The following is a 26,185-nucleotide window of genomic DNA, read 5'->3' as shown; positions in this document are numbered from 1 at the left end:
ATGCCATGCTAACTTTGCTGTAATAACTACAATACCATACTACATATACTATATTATGCATACTATACTATACTATACTATACTATACTATACTGTGCTCAGTTGAGAACTGGTACTTTAACATTAGCAGGTATAAAGGTATTCCTGAAGAGCAACTTTTATGTGTTTTTTGTGATCTTGGTGTTGTTGAGGATGAATTTAATTTTGTATTTCATTGCCCTTTGTACAGTGACTTGAGTAATTATTTGTTTGAAAAGATCCAATTGAAAATCCTGATTTCTTTTGGTTGTCTGAAGGTGATATGTTGAATTGGCTTTTTAATGTGGAGATTTTTGTTTTGGCAAGATTTATAGGAGATGCTCGGCAGCTAAGACTGAGAACAGTGTATCCATCATAATAGGACGTTTCTCCCATGTAAACTGAATGCTTTAAAATGTTTCCTTTTTGAATCTGTTGTCATGTGGCCATCCTGGTTATTATTGTTTAGTGTCTTGTAAGCCTATATAGGCTGGGCATTAGAAAGGTGCAGGACACTTAAATCAATCAATCAATCATTTAATCAATCAAACTATACTATACTATACTATGCTATACTCTGCTCTACTCTACTCCACTATACTATACTATACTATACTGTACTATACTATACTATACTATACTATACTATACTATACTATACTATACTATATTATACTATACTATACTATACTATAATACCAGTCAAAAGTTTGGACACACCATTGAGAAAGTGTGTCCAAACTTTTAGTGTACTGGTAGTGTATACTACATTGTACTATGCAATACATACCATACTATGCTTTACTATACACTGTAATAACTATACTAAACTATACTACACATACTTTATTTTACCTTACTATACTATACTACACAGTAGGGTATGCTACTGTATATTTCATAGCTCATAACTCTTTGCACATAAACAAGATCAACACAGAATCCAATTAAATACTCGTGATTCCATATTCACTGGTCCTCTGTTGTAAGCATCTCTTGCTCTTCTATCTTTATTCTTGTGACACTGACAACATTAACATCCATTTACTAACCACACACCGTAGACCAATGGCATTTTGTGTTGCATCCACTGGCAACATCTAATCAAATTGTTCCAATGTGCTTCCTCAGACTGTGTCCTTGAGTGAAGCTGTTTCCTTGAGTGGTTGGCAGGCAGCCATCCTCATTCTGATGTATCTGAGCTTCTGAGAGAAAAGCAGTTTGCTGATGGCAGACAGACAGACAGTCACAGATGGACTCTGGAACAACTAGTCAGAACAAATTGAACTATGCGTGAACAGAAGGAAGAATACATTATTGTTTTACTACTTAATTAGTCAGGGAATTAAGCCACATAACCATGGAAGATTGTAAATCCCTAATGTCTATTGGCAGGTCGAAGCTGTTCTCTGCTAGACACCAGTGAAATGCAATACACCTCCTCTCTTTGTTTTCTGTGTTGTGATTTAATTTTAATATGGCACGGAAAATGAATGTCGCCATGAAAAACAATTAATTAAAGAATTGAAATGCAACACACATCCTCTCTTTGTTTTCTGTGTTGTGATTTGATGTTAATGTGGTGTGGAAAATTCATGTCACCATGAAAAACAATTCAGTAAATACAAAACATTGTCTTTTTAAACATATGTTTTTCTATTTAATTATGTCACTAAATGCATACATAAAAAATAAAAATAAAAACATCATTTTTTTATTTAGGCGTTTCACATCTTCCATACTTTTCATATTGAATTGGATTTCAAAAGGAGTAATCACGGCATCATCCAGCTAATTGAAGTGATCGTTATAATCAGGATTGTGGAGACAGACAACTGTGCAAAAAGGATAAAACTCAATGTTACACTCACACCTACTGGCCAGTAGTTGTACTAGCTCAGATTTAGGAAGTTGTGTCACTGAGGGGATTTCACTGGCTTTTTCCTCCCTTCATTTTGAAGAAGTGCCAATCAATGGTTCGTTAAACCTCAGACACATAATTGCTCATTCCTGGGTTAAATACGTAATTGTATTTCATTCATAAACATTTTCTCTAACAAAAACTCCATAACGTTACAGTCGTGATTAGAGCCCTGCTTTGTGCTACATACGTGGAAATTACGTCACTCAAAAGTTGCAAACAAATGATTAGTTCAAGTACAGTCGTAAATTTCACGTTAATATCTGAACAACCGCGTAAACGACTCAAATATAGTTTTATCTGGACATGGAAAGTAGAATTTCAGACTTGTTTGGTGGTGGGAATTGCGATACATACGACAGGTTTCCAAAGTAATAATGATAAATCATCTCATCAAACGTGTTTTCATGTGTCTTTTCCTTTTCGTTTTATGAATCCAGCACAACGCATCTCTGTGCCGGTTGACATCTAACATTAAAACATCCATAATACAAGCTTTGGTTGCATTAGTTTTTTGTGGAAATATTTACCATCAAAGGCGTTTGAATTTGTGAATGTCGTATAGGCAACATTTGTAATTATCAGATGTCAGAGCTCAGGAGGAACACTTGAAGGCAGCAAAAGTTCAGTGTACAGAGAGTTCAGTCCACATCTTTGGCCATGGAGAAAAAACACAGCAGTACGGACACCAACTTTGCCCCAGGTACCACATATAATATATATATTAATTTCCCTAATACATTAGTAGAGTACGTTATTAAACTGACGACGTTATGAAAAGTTACGACTGCACCGTTAGCTAGTTAACGGCTGAGACAGCACGCCATTAAAACAACCAACAGCAGCTAACACTGTTGTATAAATTATACTTGTTTTTAGTTTGAATTATAGCTTAAAGGAACGTTAAACATCATTTGGGTCACATTTTATCAGCTGTAAGTTGAATTCAGGTCAGTTCATCAGAGAGAGGGTGAGAAACACAAAGTTAGTATCAGAGCAACCCAGTTCCTTGTAGCTGTTATCTTTGCAAGACCAGAATGAAACGCCAAACTACACTCACAAAAACGGACAGTCTAATGTGTGTTTCCCAAAGGTAACATTAACATTCTTTGTGGGACATGACACATGACAATACATCAATAATTGCGGTCTTCTGGTAAATTCGGCATGTAGGCAAATCCACCAAACAGCATTTAAAACAAAAACACAATGTTTTTACACATGATCAATATGTCTTTATTAAGTTACGTCTTTATGTGTCACGTGTATAGTTTCTTACATAAGGCACCTGAAACTGCTTTAGGTTAATAATTAACCTTTCTCCATGTATAACCTTAGATCCAGGGGGGGCAGGAACAACACAAGATGTCCCATGTGACCAAAACCCAGAGGAAATTATCAGCAGACAGCTGAGCGAACAAGGCCGGTTTGCTTATGCTGCACTGTGTGGAGTCTCTCTGGGCCAGTTGTTTACTGGACCTGAAAACAGGTAACAGAGTCATGAGAGATAATGTCATCTTGACATTCTGTGTGTGTGTGTGTGTGTGTGTGTGTGTGTCCTTTTCAGAAATATCAATGTAATCATTGTGTTGAAGAGTGCCTGCTTCAATTATTTTTCTGGTGAGCCAAAAACCTGCCATACACCCTCTGCTAATTCCACATAACATGATACCTGAGGGACTGGTGACGACTGGGAAGTTATGATTATGTCTTCGGTGTGAATTAATTATCACACCTACAATATTTCAATAGATACAGAGTAAAAAGGGGATACTGGCTCTGAATGCACCATTTTATTTTTGTTAAGAGCTTATATTTTATACACCCAACAAGCACTTTATTAGGAACACCTGTGCAATGTAATGCAATTCAATACAACAGCTCTAATATATAAATAAATTCTTATTTTACAAAGCTAATGTACCATATATTAACATATATGACGGGGGCAAAATATTACAAATATTCAATATAATGCACTCCAGTACACCACCACCACCCACTACGACCTTAATAATAAACATAAAGCAGAATTATCACCTTTCTGACAATGTCAACAAAAACCGAAAATGTGTAGCCTTGTTGAAAGAGGAAATGACACATTTCTGAGAGCTGCTCTTCCTCTTTTCATTTTAGAATAGCCATTTGGATTAATAACATTTTATTAACTAAACTGTAAATAGTGGTGTTTTAACTAAACTGTTATTTGACTTGAAGAGATGAGGAGTTGTGTGTTTCTCAGTATGTTCAGGGACCAGTACCTGCAGGGCTTGGTCCGCTGGCTGGACCTTGATGAGTCAGTGATGCCTGTCATGAAGGCTTTCCTGTCAGGCCTGGGCTTTGAGGGCTCCGACACCTTCCTCTCCATCCTACAGGCGGAACCACTGCTGGCTGAAGGGGCCACCCCCATCATGCAGGTGTTTGTCTCTAACAGACCATGAGATGAAGTTAAACTTCATCTTGTGGGAAGTTATAGAATAGAAAGACAACAGTAATTAAATTATACGGCTCTTACTTTGTGTCTGGATTGCTACAAACACACCCTTTCTAACCAGCTCATGCTTCGTGTTACAGGATCTGGTGTCTTTTTCTGTCAAAGACGGTAAGAATCTTTTAGTGATTACAATGTTGAGAGTTTGTGTACATTGACATAAACCTGCTACTTTAAAACTGTCATGTTCTGTCATGTGCTCTCAGGCCAATATGATGCCAGAGCGAGGGTTCTCATCCGTCATGTCAGCTGTCTGCTGCGAGTCTCTCAGCAGCAGCTAGAGGAGTTTGAGGAAACGCTGGGAGAGAGGCTGAGGGAAGGAGGAGAGGAGAGCGAGTAAGTTATGAACAGATCACCATCCGTTGAAGGATAGAAGGATAGATGTTTCATTTATATGGAGCCTTTTACACTATTTATTTACACTATTAATAATTGGAAATTTAATTTGTTTTGCTTTGTTTTAAAATGCTAAATGATATGTTCTGTCTTTTTTGCTGAATCCTGTGTGTCAAACAAATTAAAAAAAAACACCCACCCTGTGCATGGCAGTCACACTTATATAAAAAATAAAAGCATGACAGTTTTGTGGCATAAACAACCAGATTATTGTTTTCAAGATGTCACATTAGATGCACAACAAGAATCATTTCACATTTTATTCTTGGAGCCAATGAATATTTCAAATATTGCAGCTCACTCTGTTGATCTGTCTGACTCTGCTTCCATTAGAGAGGAGTCCTCTCGGCGGCGGAGGAGAGAAAGGGGGCGAAAGTTACGCCGCTACCTCCTCATTGGACTAGCCACCGTGGGCGGAGGAACAGTGATTGGTGATTACTCTTGTCTCAAGTGCTTTTGAAAACTTTAAATGGACATTTGAACCACCTAGGAAGTTATGTGGACACATAGGCTTCAAATGATAAGCTAATCAACTAATAATTAAATCACCATAGTGTTAAGACCGGATAGTAACATTTAATCACATACTTTAAAGAGTTGTATTGTTCTTTGCGTATGTATAACTTTTCTCATCTTTGTGTCTTTGCCAGGTGTGACAGGTGGGCTCGCAGCCCCCTTGGTGGCAGCAGGGGCTGGTGCCGTGCTGGGGGCTGGAGGGGCTGCGGCTCTGGGCTCAGCTACTGGTATTGCAATCATGGCCTCCCTGTTTGGAGCTGCAGGGGCTGGACTGACTGGTGAGAGCGATGGGTGACATATCTGTGTGGAAAGAAATAAAAATTTGCAGAATTTTGATTGAACTTGATAAATACACAATGTTTTTGTAATTTACATATCCATTTAATGGCTGTTCTCACTTTTTTAAAGATTACCTTTCTTTCACTTTCATACTTTGTCTCTATAGGTTATAAGATGAATAAGTGCGTTGGGGCGATAGAGGAATTTGAATTCCTACCACTGAACTCTGGGAAGCATCTTCACCTGACCATAGCAGTGACAGGTTGGCTCTGCAGTGGTAAATACAGTAAGTATTAATCTTAGTAATAGCAGTGATAATAATATAATAGTGTGAGGAAATCAGACAAAAGACGTGTATTTTTACCTTCTACAGCAGCTGCCCTTTCCATGACAGTTTGGCCTTCATTGTTCAGCTTTACTGAACACTGAATGAATCACAGTCCTGTTCAGTTTTTTTCACCAGGTGGAGGAGGAGAGGAGGGTCAGTGCCAAGGCATCCCACCCCCACCAGCACATCATCTGATCACAACATTTTCTAGCTTTTTAAAAATTCCGCTTTCACAGTCTGAGTTTGTTTATGAGCAGTGTTTGCCACAGATTTGTCAAAGACAGTTGGACAGTTGTGCATAAACTGATTTTCTAAATATTAATGAGACCACAACCCCTGAAAGAGTGGTATGTATAAAGTCCGCTGTTAGAAAAAAAGAAACTGAGATGAGACAAGAATTAAGTCATAATATTATGAGTAAAAAAAATCGTAATATTTAAAATATATAAGTTATAGTAGGTTGAATAGGTTGCTCAGAGTGTAAAATCTCATACTACATATTTTTTCTAAGTCTATTAAGACTTTGTGCTAGTAACATTACAATTTTTTTCTCAAAATATTACAACTTTGTTCTCAAATTCTCAATTTTTTTTCCCCTTTATGTTGCCTTCATACTCAATAATGGAAAAGAGCAACACTGTTCAAGGAAAAATGATCCAGGCAATGCTTTTTAAAAGACACTTCAGGTGGAAAAGAAATTTTGGGACATATTACAGGACAATGCATCATAATGACAACATCACCTAAACAAAGGGAATAAAAATCCACCAAATATAACCAGTCCAACAAATATGCTTTTATCTTTTTTATTCAGTATCTTCACTCACCTAAGTCTAAGTGTTGTGATTGCTCATACGTGTGCAATAAATAAAAACAACATAAGTGTATTCTAACACTCAGCAAAGGTCTGAACATAATGTTCTAAAACTATACTGAGTCCACCGGAGATAATGCAAACACACCACTTAAGTTTTGCTTTTACATAAAACGCTCTCTTCCCCCACTAAAACATACACTCAGTTAAGGCTTAGTACCCTCTTCAATACAATGGCCAAAAAGCACTTAATTTACAAGTGCCGCTTAGTCGTTTCCTCAACTACCCTGGACTACCTTTCATAACAACACTACTGCTGTCTTCCAGGTTCGTTCCAGGCCCCGTGGTGCAGTCTGGGCGAGTGTGGGGAACAATACTGCCTGGTGTGGGAGTCACGTTTCCTCAGGGATCTGGGCTCAGCCATGGCCTCTCTGCTGGATGGTCTAGTCAGCATGGTTGCCCAGGAAGCCCTCAAGTACACAGTCCTCTCAGGTAGGAGGATGGTCAGGCAGGAAGCACTTAGTCTACTGAAAGGATCTGTTTTTTATACAAGCTTGTGTTTGTGCTTGTGGTAACATATTTTCTGTTCTGGACTTGTGTTTTGTGAAAAGTCGGCGCTATTGTTGAGTAAAACCTCTGGAACTAAAACTCATGCCGGTGATTGCCTGTGAAGATAGTACATGTACTGTACATTACAGTACTATTTAACAAATACCTTATCCAGCCATTGTTCTTTTGTTTTATCGCCCCTTGCTCGATACTGCATTAATGTATTTCGCACCATCACACTGTCCAGGCATCGTGACGGCTCTGACGTGGCCTGCCTCTTTGCTGGCAGCAGCCAGCGTCATTGACCATCCCTGGTGTGTTTGTCTAAACCGCTCAGCTGAGGTGGGAAAACACCTGGCACAGGTTTTGAGAAGCAGACAGCAGGTAGCGTGCTACACTCTAATGTAATAATGTATTCATTTCTATGAGATCAAATGGGGGTTTTCTCAGTGAACACTGGGACAATGAACTGCTACTTCAAAGTGGTATTTTATTTTACTCTTTCTTTGTGTATTTGAAGGGGAAGCGACCTGTCAGTCTCATAGGTTTCAGTCTTGGGGCCAGAGTGATCTACTTCTGTCTACAGGAGCTTGCCAATGACCAAGGTATGAACAATTTTAGTCATTTCTGTGGATTAAACATATTTTGATTCAGCAATCTTTCAAAATGCTCAGTATGCAGCATCCCTGGGTGGCTGTGGATGAAGGAATAATTATTATGTATAAATAATTATGACTTCTCTAATGGTCAGGAGTCGTGACACTGTAAAAATCCTCACATTTTCTACAAATTCCTTGGTGAAGCAGAGTAGAGTTTTTATGACTGTTGCTCTAAATAAGCATTTAAACACGGTTATACCTTGAGTTATCAAATCTTAACATTATTCAGTTTGTAATTGTATAGAATTTTTTTACATCTTACATTTGAAAATTTGATTGAAAAAATAGTTTTATTTGTGTTGTTGTGATTCCTCAGGTGGTGAAGGAGTAGTGGAGGACGTGGTCCTCTTGGGGGCCCCTGTTGACGGCTCTGAGAAGGCCTGGGAGAGAATAACCAGGGTAGTGTCGGGAAAAATAGTAAATGGGTACTGCAGGTAATCTATGTTTACATTTAACAGTCATATGGTTTTGATTTACTTTTTGTTTAGTCACTGAATGAGGTCTAGTGTTTTGGCTGTATTGGATTTGGAAACTACTGTCTTGACAGCAGGATTTGTGATTAGTTTTGGATGAATAAATGACTTTCTGAACTATCCACCTATCAGAGGGGACTGGCTCCTGGGGTTCTTGTACCGAAGCTCAGCTGCACAACTGTCTGTTGCTGGACTACAGCCAATCAACGACCAGGATGGGCGCATAATCAATGTGGATCTCTCGTCCGTGGTGAGTCAGAGCTTATGTTTAAATTAGGGCCACTAAAGTCAGTGTCAGTGGTTACCTACAGTACCAATCAAAAGTTTGGACACAGTTTCTCATTCAAGGGTATGGGACTTTTTTGGTCACTTGGGGGGAGCAGAATAGGCTGTAAACACATCGCTTATAAAGTTGTTATGGCAAACATGCTAGCAAAGACAGGTGTATTTACACATCCAGCATACATAGAGCAGCATTAGCATTAATTTGGAGTCGTGTGTCGGGCCACCTAGATGAATGTAAGTCCACCAATCATTCTCTGTGTAGCTCTGTTTTGGACTCCACCAAATCTTGCGGGAAATACTGTATCTGACTTTTTAGCTGCTACAGAAATACTCTACTATGATATGTTTACTAGCTAATTGCTAACTGTCTGTCTGCTGTTTGGGCAAGTAGCATAAAGGTTTAGCAGTTTCTTCACTGTCAACAGCTGTCTGCTGCTTCTGAAAACAAGGTTAATGAGAGTGGTGATAGTGAACCAAAACTGTAAAGTCACAGGCTGTAAAAACCAAAACAATGAGCTGAAATACACTAAAACGCACTGCAGAGCTGAGAGGAACTGCAGAGTCAGGTGATAATTCTGTGTTTTTGTCACCATGAAGGACACTTTTCACATTACAAAGAGTCATTTTACCTGTTACTAAAATAAAAATATTGATTAGTGCAGCTTTAAACAAACAGCTTGCTGGGGATTTATTGGAAGAAATTGGTATTTTAGTAATTAATACAAATGAGTTAATTTGAATTGAAAATGAATACAAACGTTGATAATAACTGTGATAAAAAATGTTACAGTGAGATGTAATTTGTATGATGCAATATTATTAAATACAGAATCTTAGTACTTATCATGGTAGCTGTTTTGTTGAACCAGGTAAACAACCTACTGAACATTTTAAAAAAACGTCAAAAACTGTACTTGACATATTTGGAGCACCATACAGTACATACCTGGTTATGTTATGTGGGGAATAGGAAAACTCTTTGTACAAAAAAACAGTAAAAGAACACATTTTTACAAAGTAATAAACCTTTCTTTTAAAAAAGTGAGAATTATACACCGTAATTTACAAAGAGATATGTATCCTTTTTTAAGTTAAGGACATTAAAACCATGTTTCTGCTTCTCAGGTGAAAGGTCACTTGGACTACATGCGTCAGATGGACACCATTTTGGTTGCAGTAGGAGTCCCCACCAAAGAAGTCCCAGGAGCCTCCTTTGATCTTCCTCACTCTGTAACAGTTACAAAGGAGACAGTAGACGTCCCTGACCAAACCCCCAATGAGCAACAGGTGAATGAGACACAAAACCCAGCTGAGGAGGCGGACACTTGTACAGCAGAAGGTGGAGAAAAGAAAGAGGTGGCAGAGACAGCAGAGATGGGAGATGGTTGGGATATCCCTGATATTTCAGATCTGCTGGATTCGCTGAATGATCCAGAGTCAGAGAGTCAAATCGGAGCCAGGAACAATTTACCAGTTACTTCTGAGGAGAATGCCACTAATCATGAAACGCAACCTACTTTTATTGCCCAGTGTGACGACGTAGAGGAGGCTGATCCAGATAACGAACACATATCATGGAGCTGGGAAGATACACACTGGACTGCAGAGCACACAGACCAACAAAGGAGGCCAAACTTGTAAAAAGCATGTTACAGGACCAGCTGCTTCCCTGTAAACTCTTTGTCATCTCAAGTATTTTTTTTCAGCATTCAAGTGAAAGTCCCTTAAGTGAATTGCTCTGTTTAACCACTAAACAGTGTTTTTAGACAAATTGTTAATTTCATAACAATTTAGTTTTGTGAATGAAGTCGATTTTTTTTTTTTTTTACAAACTGTAAATAGTGTCATAATTTATTTTCTGAACTCGCTGTGACATCAAATAACTGTAAATATTACTGGTGTTTTGCAGGTTTTAGAGGATGCTGTAAAATAGGTAATATATCTCTGTTCATTTCGTCCTTCTAATTTCCATCCATTTGCTTGGTTGCTATGGATATTATCACAGTAATTTGATTTCCATAAGGCTGGGGGTAATTCAGTGAAGGTGTCAGTCTTCTTCAAGGCCTTTCTTTTCTCTTTTCCATGCATACCAATGTGAAGTGCTGCCTTTTATAGAGTTTACATATTAAGTTTACTTGAGCCATATAATGGCACTGATAACTGGAATTAGTCTGACTATTGGTAGTGCGGCTATATCATTTTTCCAACCACATTTCATAATCTGAAAGAAACAAACACAATTCAACATAGAACATACTGAATTTGCATCTGAATGTGTCTTTTCAAAGACATTTTTCTGTTACCATAAACAATTGACTTTAATTTTTGAACACTGTTATTATTTGACTGATTGTATTTCTCTTAGGGCTGCACCTCTTAACTCACAGCGAGTAAACCTTTGTTTTCAGTCAGAATCACTCTTCTACCTTAAACCCTGACATAATTACAACATACTAGCCAACCGCTCCATCCCGTAGATCAATCCAGCGTGTCCACCTGATTGGGCAGGAGCAGAGGCAACTCGATCCCAGCATGCTCTGCATCCAGCAGGTTGACAGCATCTGTGGCGGTGGCAGGGGGGTGGGTAGGGTCGGAGGCCAGGAGAGAGGGGGGGCTGCTGGCGATGTTCATCTCTCCTGAGTTGCGGAGAGAGAGGGAGAGCGCCGGTGAGGGTCGTCTGGGCGACCGTGAGGAGCAGCAGGGCAAGAGTTTTCCCAGAGCTTGCTTAAAGTCTCTCATGAACAACGGGTAGATGATGGGGTTCATTGTACTGTTGCAGTAGCCCAGCCAGGTGATGGCGTCGAAGAGAGCAGGGGGGACGCACTCACACACTGCCTGAATGAAGACGGTGGAAAAATATTACAAGTATTAAGGCATCAGAAGTTCATTAAGGGTCAAATTTCAACAATGGAATATCAAGGTTTTACAAGTGGGTCCCTGTTATATAAACTATTTGTCCTTTTTGGGGAAATGTATATTTATTTGTTTTAAATTTATACTGCACATTTATTTATTTATCTACTTTCATCAAAAAACAGGTGTTAATTTACGGTACAACCCACAATTAGATAAATAAATATGTAATTAATGGATAAATAAATGAATACAAAAACATATTATCTTTATCTATTTATTACCCATTCATATATTCATCAACATTTCTATTTATTTTTCATAGTGCACATCTATTCATATATTTACTTCCTAGGTCCCTTTTCAGGACAGTTGGAAAATAAACAAACACAAAAAATAAATACAGGAATACAGGCAATATATATGCTTTTATCTATTGCCCGTTCATTAATTTATGTATTCCTCTCTTAATTACTTATTTACCTTCCCTGTGCCTTCAGGGCTCCTATAGATCTAAAGTACAGTAGCTGCTGAGCTGTGAAATAATAAAAGAGAAGACAGACTTACTTTCTCACTTATCACATAAGCTGTCAATCACTTGTTTCCTTTTAGAATATCTACTTTTCACTGAATATGGAAGCGTGACTGGTAAAAACTGAGCTGGAACATAACCTCTAAGGCTAGTGAGGGACAGTGAAGGAGGAGACAGCTGTTAGAGGAGAGCTTCCAATACTATCAAGATGAGACAGGGAGGGGGTGGGAATAGGACAGAAAGGAGGGGTGCGTTTCACACACCACATTGAGTGTGAAAAGGAAAGCGAGCGCGGACACAGTCGAGTCTCTGTGCTGCTCTCTGCTATGTTATGCAGGGGAGAAGCGAGAGGGCACAGATGGGAAATCAAAATGACTGGATCAGTGAAAGCTTGAAAAACAGAACAAGTGTCATTACCAATTTAGATTAAGCTGTTTTTTGACATTCATTTACTTTGGCTGAGGTTTTTCATTGCTTCCACTGTTGGTTCGCTGAGTAATGAGTGTGTGCGCTCAGTCTAATTGAATCAAAAAGAAGAACTTAAAAAGAATATCAATTATAAATGGTACTTTGGTGTGTTCTTTTCTTGGGTTTGGAATGAGTCAGTTGTACCAAGCTGAAATGCCAGTCTATTTCCTCATTGGATAGCTTAGCAAGGCTTTGACGCCAAGACTGGCCAATACAAAAATAGATCAGTATCCAAGTGTTTTTTTTTCTCTTTTGCATTTATTTCACACTGTTTCAGTGCCCACCACCCATATAAATTTGTGAGAAAATTGACAAAACAACCTCTGAATCACTGGGATAAATGAAATAGGAGAGCTGCTCCAAAAAATAAGACACATAACAACATCAGACTTTTTAAATGGTGAGGAAAATGGTTGCAAATGTTTATGGTGAAGAAAGCACACTGGCATGAGATTATACTGAAGGTGAAGGCAGCCTGGATGAGGCTGTTCACCCCTTTCAGCTCATCTACCATCTATCTCAATTATAAACAAGCATAAATCCTCTTAACTACACCTCTGTGTTAAAAGTATATCTCTGATAGTGTCTGGTACCTTTACTGACCTGAGCCATGTTGGTGATGAAAAAGGGTAGCCAAGCGCTGAAGAAGAGTCCCAGGAGGACTCCCAGTGTCAGACTGGCCTTCAGTGCCCTCCGACCCTGCCTGTGAGCCAGACGACGCTCACTGTTCACTGACGGCTGTGGACAACAGTGGAGTGAGAGAGAAAATCCCAGAATTATAGATAGAATATCAATCTCCCTCACTTGCATTTGTATTTTTGGAAAAGCTTCTCCGGGTACATCAATGTGGCGTCTTTGACAAGCTAGTTAATGGACAGGTTCAAAGTTTTTTCTAGTTGGTCTTAAAACAGATCAGGTGGCCATGTAAACACTGGAAGAGGTTTTCCTCGCTGTAATCATTCCTCCTGTTCATACTGGCTATTAAAAGATCCCCTTCAAATGTTCTTTCAATGTAAGTGATGGGGGCCAAAATCCACAGTGTTTCCACACAGTCATTTAGTGCAAAAAAGCATTTAATCTTAATCTTATATGAGGCTTCAGCAGTCTGAGTTAGTCATATCAAGTGGATATCTGCCACATTTAGTCTTTTTAGCATCAAATTCCCTCTTTGTGTTTCCTCAGACAGTGTTTCCCTGTAGAGCTGCGGTGGAAGTCTAGTAACAAAAAAAGGGACTTTGGCACTAAAAAGACTGTAACGTTGAAATATATCTACTTGATTTGACTCATTTGGACGGCTGAAGCTTCATATTAGCTTCAGATAAACTTTTAAATACATTATTCCACAGGAGGAGTGTGGATTTCCCCCCATCACTTACATTGTAAGTGCATCATGAAGAGATCTTCTAATGGTCAGTATGCACAGGAGGAATGATTACAGCAAGAAACACATGTTTCACTGTTCATTTGGGCTCCTGACTGTTGTTTTAAGACAGACTTGAAGAATTATGAACCCATCTTTTAATAGTCAATGTTGACTTCCTTTATGGATTTGTGTATAATTTCAAGCTTTTTTTTTTTTTTTTTTTTTTTTTTAAAAATCAAGTTAATGAATTAAAGTATAAGAGAGATGAGAAGATCAATACCACTGTCGCTAAATGTCAAATTGGGGCTAGCAGGTGATTAGCTTAGCTTAGCACAAAGTCTGGAAGCAGGGGGAAAATGCTAACTTGGCTGTGTCCAAAGATTAAAAAAATCCACTTACAAGCACCTAATTATATCTGGTTTGTTTAATCCATACAACCAGTGTAAAAACAAAAAAGTTTGGTTGAAACAATTTCTTGGCTGTAAAACCAAACTCTTAGTTTTTACATTTCTTAAACAAATGAGATATAACATGTTAATTAGAGGTGCTAGTAGGCAGATTTTTCTTACCTTTGGACAGAGCCAGGCTAGCTGTTTCCTCCTGCTTCCAGTCTTAATGCTAAGCTAGGCTAATTGTTGCCAACTGGCTCCAGCTCCATATTTAGTGTACAAACATCAGAGCGCTATTATCTGATTTAACTCTCAGCGAATGAGTGTATTCCCCCAAAATGTCAAACTATTCCTTTAAAAATTTTATTAAATACAAGTATTTTCATTCCTTTTCTTTTTCATTTCTCAAGAATATTTATAGTAAAAAAATATTAACCCCTATTACACTTGTTAGGCTAAATGTAGTTTCAATGAAGAGTTGGAACAAGCTACTACATGTTACCTGTTAATACATGATGCTATGAGACAGAATAAGATGATTTTAAAGCTACTTAGGGGGGAAATTTTAAAAACTGTGTGTTAATTCACCAAACATATGTGTGTGTGGGGGTTTTACTGCAGGAAAATGTGGCTACGAGGCTGTGATCCTTGCAGACAGGGGAAGCACATCTGACACTCTATACTTTTCTCACCATGATTTCTGGGCAGGTTTTACACCTCTTCCCTTTTACTGGGTCAAATGACAAACTGGGTTAAAATGACTAAAGAACAGAACATCTCCAGCTTTACATCATATGCTGTGGTGTTATATCTACATGGAGATTGCATCTCTTCATGATTCTTCATGATTCTTTTTATAGCCTGATGATGATGAATACAGTTTTAAATTCATATGAGCACACATTTGTGCAGCATTCCTTCTATTGGTCCTTACCAATAGAGGGAATGCTCTACCTTTGTTCTGTAAATTTTCCTTTGCTCTCTATGGGTTCATGTTCAGTGACATCTGATGCATTATAATATCAGCCTTTAATATCATCACAAGCTCTTTGCCATATTAACATGTCAACATGTCTTTATTAGTAAAAAGCCTCAGTGGAAAAGCTGTAAGCCTCCACTCTGGTCATGTTCATTGCTAAACTCAAAGGTGGGTCAAGAATCTGTATGTCTGTATGCAATTGTGCATCTTTCTAATTGCAGAAAACAGCTATCTGCTTTTCTTATAAGCTTGAGGGTAAAAAATATTATAATTTTACAGGAATTTACTCTTAAATGTAAATCTGGCTGCCTTAAATTCTTTCTAACAGCATATTTTAAGATGTTCATGTTTGAAGCATATGGTGGCCTTTAATACTAACCATAACCATCTCAATGTGCATAATCGCTGCACTTTGATGATGATGCTGATGAATTTAGGAGTACATTTCAACAGTATAAATGGAGTGGTATGAGATGTAGGTATGAGCAGTATTATGTCAAAATTTTAAAATGTCAAGAAAAAGTCAAGCATGACAATTCTTACAATAGATGAATAACTGTAATTTGGTTATTATCTTTGTGCTTCCTTTTCCACTCACATAATCAATCTTTTTAACTCCTACTCTCGTGAATGGCTGCTCCACTTAAGGGGCAGTCCACTATTTTAGAATCACTGATGATTTTTATCAGGCATTTCATTTAGTAATTGTCCACTAGTTTATTCAATGTCTTGGGTAAGAAACCTGTATGACTGGCACTCATACACTTGCTTTACTGTCTGGTCTCTCTGTCTTACCGGTACATTATGTGACACAGGAGGCTCCTGGTGACTGCAGTCATCTCCGTCCTGGTGAGCTTGCCCTGCTGCACCCCCAGGTGAAGGAGGCCGGGAAGGTTCCCCGAGAGAAGGATGAGGGTGTGGTGGGTGGCTCAGTGCTGCGACCCTCTTCGCCTGCCTACGTGCTGCCAGAAGAATCCGACAGTAGGTGAAGCAAATGGCGCTGGAGGGCAAAAAGAATGTGAGTACAGATGCCACAAGAGCAAAGGGCAGGGTGACCCGCAGACGGCACTGGAAGGAAAGGCCTCCAGATGGTGAATGCTGAAAGTAGGATGCTGGGTACAGTGTGTCAGAGTAGGAGCTGATGTTAGAACTGCTGACCCCAGGGACCGATGAGTGTCCACTACCATGACCTAAACTGTGCCATTTCATCTCAATGGGCAGGAAGGAAGCCAGTGCTGCCAACCCCCATGCAGCTCCTACCAGGAGCAACGCCCGAGGTAGGGTCATCCTCTGCTTGTAGCGTAGTGGTGAGATGATGAAGAGGTAACGGTCCAGGCTGATCACACATAGGTTGAGAATGGATGCGCTACAGCACATGACGTCAAAGCAAAGCCAGACCGGGCAAAAGGCTGGCCACAGCACCCAGGCACCACACAGCACATTGAGCATGGCTGGGGGCATGACCACTAGTGCCACCATTAGATCAGACAGGAACAGTGACACCAAGAAACAGTTTGAGGTGCAACGCAAAGAGCGATGGGCGAACACCAAAGCGATAAGCAACATGTTGCCACACACTGTCATGAGGATGATGACAGTCAGCATGAAGGACAGCAACCATGGGCCGCTGCCAGTAATGTTCCAAGCACTGGTGGTAGGAGAGCTGCTATTGTAGCTTCCTACAGAGCCAGACAAGTGAGCGTCAGCCATTGTGTTGGCTGGCAACAATCAATGTACCAGCCCCTGATGCTCCTCTTCAGGCACCACTCAGTGATACAGACCTTAACCAGTTTGTCTGTGCAGCCAAAGTTCTCACTTCAGGGACACGCCACCGAGGTCTTGTGCTGACGAGCCATCCAACCCTCTCCCTGTCAAGGCTGAGTGGACTGTGCTCCACTGGTAAATATATCCATCTCTCTTTGGCAGGAATTCGTCCTGGTGCTCTGTGCTTACTCCCACTGTCACCAGTACATTCATCAAAATTACCAACAGTTCCACTCATCTCTCCATCCTGGCTTGCATGTCCCTGCCTCATCCACAGCTAAGAGCCAGACTGAGCCATTCAATGCCTGCCAGAGGGTTTCGAAGCAGCATGTCACAATGATGACAGTCACTGGAGGAGGGCACACAGAGAGATAAGCTTCGACTAGGCATATGAGAGCAGTGTCGGTGACAGGAACTACTGAAGTTGAACACAACAAGGACCAATTCTCAGAATTATACGTCACCTCACAGAAGTGGAGAAGCGCAGCTTTCACAAGTCCTTTGCCGTGCTGGAGCTCTGCTCATTTTTACAAGTCCTTTTATTCAGGGAAACAGCAAAGGAGAGCAGAAACCAACACAAAATCATGCAGCTGTCATTTGTAAGCAAGGCTCTGTTTATGAGTGGTGTACAGGTATCATGGTCCTTGTAACGCTGCCTTTGTATCCCCCGCTCCTGTTAATCCCTGTGTCGGCCACTCCAGCGCGCCTCCCAGCCACAGCTTCTGAGAAGGAGCGTGTCAAAGCATTGAGCTGTTAATGCATAACCATGCACAATCACAGCCAAGAAATGCTAATTCTACATCATAGAACTGGTGTGGGTTGTCTTTTTCCATGTTTGGTCATGGAGTTTCTAAACTACTGAGATACAACTTTTATTACATTTTTAGAATAAATAATTATAAAGACTTCATGTGGTTGCTTCATCCTCAAAGTTAGATCTACAGTACCAGTCAAAAATTTGGACAAAGTGTCCAAACTTTTGACTGGTGCTGTATTTGAAAAAGAGTTTTCTCTGAAATTGTACAATTTACTTGAATTTAGATCTCATGGTATATGTATAATTTAAGACCTAATATTTATTATAGGAGTCATATTTCATGTTTTTTGCAGCCAGTATCAATAAAATGAATACACCATCTTGGATTTTTTCATGCTTTAATTATTTTCACGATTGAATCATACTAGAATTAATTAAGCTTTAATTACATCAGATCCTTGGAAATGTTATTTTATTCTTCCCAATTCAATAAACTTGCATTTTTTATTTTTATTTCCGACATGTTGTTTTTGTCAAATCAATTGTCACACGTGTGATTTCTGAAACAACTGGCTGCACCAGTTGATTTAGGTGTGTCGTTGTAAAGGGCGTATTAAAGGAGCACTTCACCAACTTTACACATGAAGTCCAGTTTACTCGTCATGGGTAGAACTACATTTCTCAGCCTGTGAAACCAGTTGAATAATATCATCTGTTGCTTTCTGTGACAATTTTCTAAAGATTAAAAAAACAAAAACCCTGATGATGTCAGGTACTGTGGGAAATGTAGGATGTGTGTTTTGGGAGCTTGACCACATAGGGATTAAACATCGGGATGGCTCTACCTCTGCTGATTTGATTTTGACCATTCCTTTTTTTAATCCCTTTTGAGTCCAACAACTTTATGGAAGTGCAATACCAAAATGCTGTAATACACCTTTTTGCAATAAATTATTTTGTATTTTGTAATTGTACTTAATTTACATCAATTGTGGACATTTGGAGATCAATCTTTTTTTTCTGTTATCAGTGTTAAAAAAAAGTCATTGCATCCAATGTTTTAAAACAATAAAACATGACAACTGGTTGAATAGTTTACTACAGGTACAATTTGAATGGACAGTGTAGGTGCCATAAATGGTTAATTAATAGTAGATCAAGGTTAACTTCATGAAATATTTTTCAGTGACTCATACATTTACCATTAGTGTTTAAAGTTACTCTTTCTGCATTATTCTCAGTCCAAATAACAAGAAGGCATGATGATAATACTTCCCAACGGGAGCACTTGAATACTAAATGACAAAAACAAAAGCGTTTGTGGGTAAAATCCTGTACACTCCAGCATTTCAACAGCCTTGTCAAATACCAAACATAATATGCAAAGCTCTTACTTTTCATGCCCCCTCAGAACTGACTAATCTCATCCATCACTACTACGCCCGTCATCTGCCACATCAGATCGGCTGCTGCCAAACCTCTGACCCCCTTTCACCCACACTAACCCCACCACCTTATGGGACAGCGCTTGCGTTGCGGCCCCCACTTTCCTCCCCGACACGTTTCAGAAAAATCACTCCCACTCAAATTCAGAAATAAACTGAAAACCCACCTTCTCAAAGCCGCATCAACACTTGACTCCTATTACCACCATTACATCTGGAGTGTTCATTGTGTGTGTCAAGTATAATCTGAGGTTGTTGTTTTTTTACTACACAGTAAAAAATTTTTTACATGGTTTTCATCCCTTAAAAGGCATCTAAGGAAAAAAACAAAAAACATTTGAAATCAGCATAATTTTTTTGTTGTTATGATGATTTTATTAAATAAACACAGACTGTCCTGATTAGGCACATACAAATCATACAGAGTCATACAAGGGAAGGATCGTCCAACAAAGAGACAAAAAAATCTAACTGCAGAGCAGTGCAAATAGTGACTCTCCTACAGACAAAACAAAACAAAAATATCCCAAAAATTAAAAAGACAGTCCCTCGATGACTTGTAGTTATTGTTCCTGTTGAAGAAAATGAAAATCAGTTACATAAATCTTGATTTACATGGACAGTGACACAGGATTGTTGCTGTGAGTTAGAAATAGGGAATGATTTCAGTTTGTTTCACAGACTAACCTTTACGCCTCTGTGCAGCATATAATGTGACCTCAGGTCATTCTGACAGTTGGCATAAGCCATGCCAAGTCCCGCTCCTGAGCCGAATGAAATCGGCCATGTGTGCCCTACAAACCAAACAGGTACATTATTTCTTCTCGTGCACAACATCACAATGTGGTTAACAACAAAACAGAGATGTTGCTGAAGTTCTCTACATACTCTAGTCTATTTTACTTTTTTTTTTTTACATTACTTGATTTTACTATTCACAAGCTCCTTTGTGTGCATTTTGGGTGGATGAGTGTTGTTTGTGGTCATCTCACAACAAAAGCAACAAACAGACCAGATTCAAAATTTGCATAGAATAATGTGTTGAGTTGGAAAATACAGCTGCTGTTGCATAAAAGAAAACCCTTTTTAGCTGCTAGCAGTAGCTGACAACTACTTGTACATGCTGGGATGGAGCATCACTCTTAGCTCTGCTCCTCCTGTCAAGGATCTGTTAAAGGTTCAAGATGCAGTACAGAATCAAATCCAATGAAACTACTTACGTTTGAAGAACAGAACAGAAAACACGATTCCTAACCCGAGCCCAGTGCCTGAAAAAAAAAAAGAGTAAACATTTAGAAATACATAGATGACAATGTACAGCTGTTGCTTTATTTCCATTTATTCAAAGTTTGCGTATCATGTTGGTAATTGTGTCATTCTTTCTCTGAATCATATAATATGCACTTATATTGTGTATTATATGTTTTTCATGTTATACATGACTGGGACATAACCAGAGAACAAGCTTTTTTTGTTGCTTAGGAATGCAATACTTTCTAATACACACGACACGACTTTTACACTTGAACTTGTACTCTCATTCATACAATAGGATGGTGGGAGTGTCCCCAAGCCCCACCCCAATATTTTTCTCTGAAACTGGTTAATAAGAAGATGTTATTTCCTTTAACTGTTCCAAAGATCATCTGTAGTCTTAATAATACACCGACTCCCTTAAATGAAAATGTGCCAGTCACCTCTCTCCAATAGCTGATACACTCAACAACATCACACAAAACTCCATTCAAACATCTGGCAATTTTATGATCGTTAGTTTATCGGGAGTTCATACATGACTATGGATTTTTTTGCGATATAACAGGATCCACAGTTCTTAATACCAGTGATTCATCAAGTAATATCGAATTTTAATAAATGAACTCAACTTTACGCAGCTCCCTGCCTCCGTCATTTCCATCTAGTGTTATCAGCCGAGACAATTAAAGGCTTAACGTTACATGGCTTTAAAATTATGTTTATCGGTATTTTTAATGTATGCCGAATTTAAGGGTGGACATGCTGTCTCCAAATAAAGTCTTACTTAGAGTCCTAGTAAAGATGTACGTATCGATAAATTGAAAAAAAATCTATATTAACATTTTCTGAGTGGTGTTTCCCCTTCGCTTCTTTCCAACAGAGAAATCTAAGCTAAACGCGGCGTTAATTATGAGTATCATTCAGGCAAATGTATCAAGGTTTGCCTTTATTAATGCAACTGTACAATGAACCCTAATTTCACTAAATAAAAAGATCAAGTCATGGATATCTGACTGGTCACTGAGTTGTCCTTTACGACACCCTTTATGGCTAGCTAGTTAGCCTCTCGTCCAGTCAATGACAGCTGTGGACGACAGTAAAAACTCCAGCTTTTTGTTGCTATTGATCTTGGACATTACAATGCCGTTACACAGAGAGGACTTTGGGATATTTACCGAATTTAATGGCACCGTCTGCCAGGCATCGATCCCACTTTTTCCCCAGCTCCTTCTCAGACATGCTGAACATTAGCTTGAGGCAAGGCTAGAAGTGTCAAATCCAGCCCTGCTGATGCCTTCACGGGCTGTCGGAAATGCTATGCAGTGTCGTCTTGAACGCAGAGGAAGAACAAAATGACAGAGAGCGGGAGGTTTGCTGAAGTCCAAGGTTTAAAATGGCACTTTGTAACGGGAGGATATGGATAAAATTATCTATATCCGAAAAAAGCGCTGAACTAAGTGAAAGGCCGTGTGTGCCTCGTCACTTGAACGCCGCATTATGACTATCATTCTTGCAAACCTCGCGATGCGTTCAGTCCAACGCGACTCAATGTCGCCATCGTGCGTTTAGGAATAGAAGAGCCCAATCTGTAATTCATCCTCCTACATAAAGTATGTTATCTCAGAAAAAAACATTCACAGACAACTATTTATTGCAAATTTATTTTAAAGTTTCTGAATGAAATTTCGTTTGACACGAATCAGTACACTGTCATGAAGTCATTACAGCATGTTCACCCTAGTAACACTGATTTCCTGAGATGACAATGTACAATTTCAGTGCCCAAACATTTGATATCCGTTACACAAAAAGTTGGCATATTTTGAAATTGTTACCATAAAATAAAGATGTGCCATCAACTGGGACACGTGATTACTCTGCACACAAATCTGAAACTAGAAAACTGGTGTCGAACACACAGAATCAAAATACTAAACATGGAAATTGTGTCATATATGAATTCTATGAACAGACAAATGTATCAAATTCATATAATGATAGATAATCACATACAAATGATCCATCACCACTACTCAGCAGGCAAACTGTGTGAAACAGCCAAAAGTCATCTTGTTGGCAAAGGGATTATCAAACACAGCCTCTTAAAATGATGCGACCTACGAGTGAGCTGCTTAATAGACTTCAAGTGAACTCATAGCAGGGGTGGTTATGAGCATTTTAAATACATCGTGAGCGTGCGTGAACAGCAAAGGGGCACCAAAGAGGTAGAAACTGTGTCCTTGAAGACTAAATGTATCTTTGGCCAAAAACAAACAAACAAAAAAAACAACCTTTTACTGCTTTTACTGCCTTTACTCCAATACATGTGTTTTACATTTATCTGGAATTCACTCCAACACGACTGCAGTGACAACACACATACTGTACATATGAAAATATACAACAGCTACCATCCATATATACCTGCTGGTAAATGCTTCTTTCAGCCAGTTAGATTATTGAGTTTAAGTGGCCTTCACTACAAAAAAATATGTTGTGGTTTGAATGAATTCCAGCTTATGTAAAAAAAAACAACAAAAAAATAACGTAGTGAACCCAGGTGAAGACACCATCAACCCTGTCTACTGTTCTTTAAGGACTTTTTGTTACCCCAACCACAGTTTACACTGAGGCTGCTGATCACTTGTTAGACCCTGGCTGGGGGGTCTGTTCTTGTGCTGCTGCTGCTGCTACTGCTACTGCTGGCTGGTTGGTTTCCTCTCTCGCCGCCTTCACGGAGCTTTTGCTGATGCTCAGGAGGTCTCGCAGCTCCTTGTTCTCAATCTGAACAGGATAGCAGATCGAATTTTTATATTATTTTATATTTTCTCACTTACTGTACCTTTAGTGGTATCTAGTCATGCACAGTTGTGATTTAAGTAGAAAAATTTAACCAAAGAAATAATTACTTTTTTGTGGGGGTTTTTTCAATGCTGCAAGATCCACAAATGAAATTCATTTAATTGTGATTGTATTAGATGGCAACAGACCTGAGCAAATAAAACCAAAACTATCTGTATTCCTAGATGTTTGTTTTGCAACACACCTATTATTCAGTTACAGTACATCTCCTTCTCTACATACATTGCCACATATATAAACCATATCTACAAAGAGAGTATCAAAGAGCAAAGATGATTTTCAGTAATAGCTACCCAGAAATAACTATAATTTGAACAGACAGTATGTTCTCGCTCACCTCAAGTTGAGCGAGCCTCTCTCGAACAGAACAGTAGTGCTGATCATCCACCTGCACTGCTCTTCTCATCACCTGGCCCATCTCGCATATCCGCTCTACCTGGCTCTGCACTTCCTAGATAAAAGTTAGACCACAAAATTCCCCAAAAATCCCAAAATGAATGGATTTATAGCTCTACATCTATCACTGTGAAATCCTATTGTACACATGACTGAGAACTTTAAAACATTAAGAAAAAGCCATTGTACTTTCGCATGGTCCTCGTGGAGGCTGAGTACAGGTTTGGTGTCCAGCTCTTTCTTCGCCATCATCAGCTGGAGCATCTGCTTGCGGTACCGACCCATAATCAACTCTAGCGCATACTGGTGTTCTTCAAGTGACAACCATAGTTCTGTGAAGACAGTCATGAAGACACCTCAGCGGATTAGCACATATATAAAACACTAGCAACATAAACAACAGAATAGTGTGAATAGAGGTTGTTTTTTTTTTTTTAAACCTTTATTCTCCCGCTGTAGTTCCTTGATTTGAGTGTTTTCCTGAGTCAGAAGGACATGAGGCTTGTATTTGGTCAGCTCCTGAATCTCTGAAGTATCTTCTGTGTGCTGAGAGAAGAGAGAAGTAAAAGGCAGCTGAAGTAAATGACAAAGAATAGAGTCTATGACAATATGCATTTAACACCCTACATCAAAGAATAATGAGGCTATAACAATGAGTGTGATGGTATAAAGCCATTGTTTAAGTTGAATTTTTTTTTTTTAATTTTAAGAGACAACATTATGTCATTATGAAAAGGTTAACTACAAGAACATTGTTCGGCTACAGAGGAATATTTCCATGACATGTTACTGAAAGAATGTCATGCCAAACTCCTTTCAAAAATAAGTAAATTTAACATTGTTGTTATTACCTCAAACGTACAAATTTTACTGATTTTTTCATACATACACATTTTGAAAGTGATAAGTATCTTCGGGTAAACTGGAAACTGAACTGACCCAGCAGGTAGCACTTTTATTTCAATATCATCTCTGCTTTTGGTTCAAATGTGCTGTGCTTTGATGGGATGAGACGAGACATTATCACTGAGCTGGTTTGATGTGTTGTTGACATGTCTGTCCTTACCTTGTCTGGAAGGGCATTTCCCACCTCTTTCATGCCCTGCACCCTCTGGCTGAGGGCCCCGGACTGCTCTATCAGCCCCTCGGCGGCCGTGTCGTGCTCTTTCAGCCTCTCCAGAAGGGTCCGAGCATCGCCCAACACTTTTTCTAAAGTGCAGGCCATTTACTGGAAAACTGACAACTGTATGTAACGTCAACAAGCTACTTCACACCAAAATTACCTCGCAGGCTATGTAGGCTTAGTTAGCCGCAGCAGCTACAATGCATTTACAGCAACGAGTGCAAACTATTAAGGTTACGGGTATCTGGAAGTACGTGTCAGTAGAAAGAGTGAGTGCAGTAAGTACAAATAAAAAATGAACTACTCTGTGTTGTTGTCAAGTCAGCCGTTTCCGTGTGAGGCACAACGACAACGTCACGTCCTCATTTCCTCTTCTTCTTTGGTTTTGCTGGCGGACTACACACCAACGTTAAAGATGAATGCCGCCACCTACTGTATCTGAGTGTATAACATCATGACTTTAAATAAAAACTAACAAACAGACGAAAAAAGACTTTATCAAGAAGTTTATCCTAGATATTAAACCTGTTTCGTTTAAATATTTAAATAAAGCTCTTTGAACCTGTAAATGTTTCTCCCCTGTCTCTAGGTTGCCCTTTGTTGTTAGTTATCAAGTGCGTTTACATGCACACTAATATCTTGGTTATGATCAGGTTTTTGGAGTACCCTGGTCATGTTTTGTGCATGTGAACAGCTTATCCCGGTTTCAGAAACATGGATAAGACCTTTTCCTGGTTTTGATAAACCTGGATATACTTCTTGGAGTACCCCCGATAGAAACCAGAATACTGTGGCACGTAAACGCCTCATCCAGGTTTCTGAACCATCTCATAGTGGCTGAGATGATGAAAAATCAAGACACACCTGCAGGCAGACCATCAGAAACCTGGATACTGTTATGATCATGTATACAGGGATATGAATAACCAGGTTCTTCATGTTCCATATCAGGAATATAATTTAAAAAAGGATAAGACTCAAAACCAGGATACTAATGCACATGTAAACATACTCAGTCTGTAAAAACAAAATATGTATTTCCATGGCTGTTGTTGTGGATGAATTAGTAATCTACTTCTGTCCCAGTCCAAATTAGCTTAAACTGCCATGTTTAGCAAATCAAATTAAATTAGTCTGATAGATGTTTTTGTACTGATACAACCTGGTAGAACCTAATTTTCGCTTTATGATTTTCATAGTGTTTAAAGAAAACCATCTGGATGTTGTATAGCATAAGCAAAACTAGTGAATGTCCAGAAAGTACGAGT

At 39.0% G+C, this 26,185-nt stretch overlaps 4 protein-coding genes across 4 annotated transcripts; 1 reads left to right on the top strand and 3 right to left on the bottom strand.

The window, feature by feature from the left end:
* The first annotated feature begins 2,503 nt into the window (after positions 1 to 2,503).
* On the top strand, positions 2,504 to 11,051 carry tmco4 (transmembrane and coiled-coil domains 4). The gene is made up of 14 exons (XM_067591465.1): positions 2,504 to 2,642; positions 3,278 to 3,428; positions 4,182 to 4,356; positions 4,514 to 4,541; positions 4,637 to 4,766; positions 5,160 to 5,257; positions 5,477 to 5,620; positions 5,788 to 5,907; positions 7,091 to 7,255; positions 7,560 to 7,696; positions 7,833 to 7,917; positions 8,288 to 8,405; positions 8,577 to 8,694; positions 9,855 to 11,051. Exons 1-14 carry the CDS (start codon positions 2,600 to 2,602, stop codon positions 10,368 to 10,370), a joined length of 2,028 nt encoding a protein of 675 aa, XP_067447566.1. The 5' UTR covers positions 2,504 to 2,599; the 3' UTR covers positions 10,371 to 11,051.
* Positions 11,052 to 11,079: 28 nt separating this feature from the next.
* htr6 (5-hydroxytryptamine (serotonin) receptor 6) lies at positions 11,080 to 17,119 on the bottom strand. The gene is made up of 3 exons (XM_067591466.1): positions 16,109 to 17,119; positions 13,186 to 13,320; positions 11,080 to 11,564 (listed from the first exon to the last, which is right to left on the bottom strand). The coding sequence occupies exons 1-3, from the start codon at positions 17,021 to 17,023 to the stop codon at positions 11,208 to 11,210; spliced, it is 1,407 nt and encodes a 468-aa protein (XP_067447567.1). The 5' UTR covers positions 17,024 to 17,119; the 3' UTR covers positions 11,080 to 11,207.
* A 2,509-nt stretch (positions 17,120 to 19,628) lies between these two features.
* Positions 19,629 to 21,850, bottom strand: micos10 (mitochondrial contact site and cristae organizing system subunit 10). The gene is made up of 4 exons (XM_067591464.1): positions 21,712 to 21,850; positions 20,500 to 20,547; positions 19,967 to 20,073; positions 19,629 to 19,851 (listed from the first exon to the last, which is right to left on the bottom strand). The coding sequence occupies exons 1-4, from the start codon at positions 21,782 to 21,784 to the stop codon at positions 19,843 to 19,845; spliced, it is 237 nt and encodes a 78-aa protein (XP_067447565.1). The 5' UTR covers positions 21,785 to 21,850; the 3' UTR covers positions 19,629 to 19,842.
* A 331-nt stretch (positions 21,851 to 22,181) lies between these two features.
* Positions 22,182 to 25,286, bottom strand: sike1 (suppressor of IKBKE 1). Its single transcript, XM_067591463.1, has 5 exons — positions 24,861 to 25,286; positions 24,235 to 24,340; positions 23,984 to 24,126; positions 23,736 to 23,849; positions 22,182 to 23,320 (listed from the first exon to the last, which is right to left on the bottom strand). The coding sequence occupies exons 1-5, from the start codon at positions 25,017 to 25,019 to the stop codon at positions 23,177 to 23,179; spliced, it is 666 nt and encodes a 221-aa protein (XP_067447564.1). The 5' UTR covers positions 25,020 to 25,286; the 3' UTR covers positions 22,182 to 23,176.
* Between the last annotated feature and the right edge of the window lie 899 nt (positions 25,287 to 26,185).

The sequence above is a fragment of the Thunnus thynnus genome, chromosome 6, assembly GCF_963924715.1.
Source record: "Thunnus thynnus chromosome 6, fThuThy2.1, whole genome shotgun sequence".
NCBI lineage: Eukaryota > Metazoa > Chordata > Actinopteri > Scombriformes > Scombridae > Thunnus > Thunnus thynnus.
The sequence above is the reverse complement of the archived record's forward strand: the minus strand, read 5'-3'. Positions and strand labels throughout refer to the sequence as shown.

Coding starts and splice junctions, on each gene's coding strand:
- htr6 (XM_067591466.1), bottom strand. CDS start 17,023: ATGGCTGACGCTCACTTGTCTGGCTCTGTAGGAAGCTACAATAGCAGC. Junction 13,321..16,108: donor CTGTGTCACATAATGTACCG/GTAAGACAGAGA, acceptor TGTTGTCCACAG/CCGTCAGTGAACAGTGAGCG. Junction 11,565..13,185: donor TCATCACCAACATGGCTCAG/GTCAGTAAAGGT, acceptor GTCTTCATTCAG/GCAGTGTGTGAGTGCGTCCC.
- micos10 (XM_067591464.1), bottom strand. CDS start 21,784: ATGTTCAGCATGTCTGAGAAGGAGCTGGGGAAAAAGTGGGATCGATGC. Junction 20,548..21,711: donor AGACGGTGCCATTAAATTCG/GTAAATATCCCA, acceptor TTTTTTTTTCAG/GCACTGGGCTCGGGTTAGGA. Junction 20,074..20,499: donor TTCTGTTCTGTTCTTCAAAC/GTAAGTAGTTTC, acceptor TTTGGTTTGTAG/GGCACACATGGCCGATTTCA.
- sike1 (XM_067591463.1), bottom strand. CDS start 25,019: ATGGCCTGCACTTTAGAAAAAGTGTTGGGCGATGCTCGGACCCTTCTG. Junction 24,127..24,234: donor ACTACAGCGGGAGAATAAAG/GTTTAAAAAAAA, acceptor CTGTCTTCACAG/AACTATGGTTGTCACTTGAA. Junction 23,321..23,735: donor AGAGGCTCGCTCAACTTGAG/GTGAGCGAGAAC, acceptor TATCCTGTTCAG/ATTGAGAACAAGGAGCTGCG.
- tmco4 (XM_067591465.1), top strand. CDS start 2,600: ATGGAGAAAAAACACAGCAGTACGGACACCAACTTTGCCCCAG. Junction 5,621..5,787: donor TGCAGGGGCTGGACTGACTG/GTGAGAGCGATG, acceptor TTGTCTCTATAG/GTTATAAGATGAATAAGTGC. Junction 7,256..7,559: donor CAAGTACACAGTCCTCTCAG/GTAGGAGGATGG, acceptor CACACTGTCCAG/GCATCGTGACGGCTCTGACG.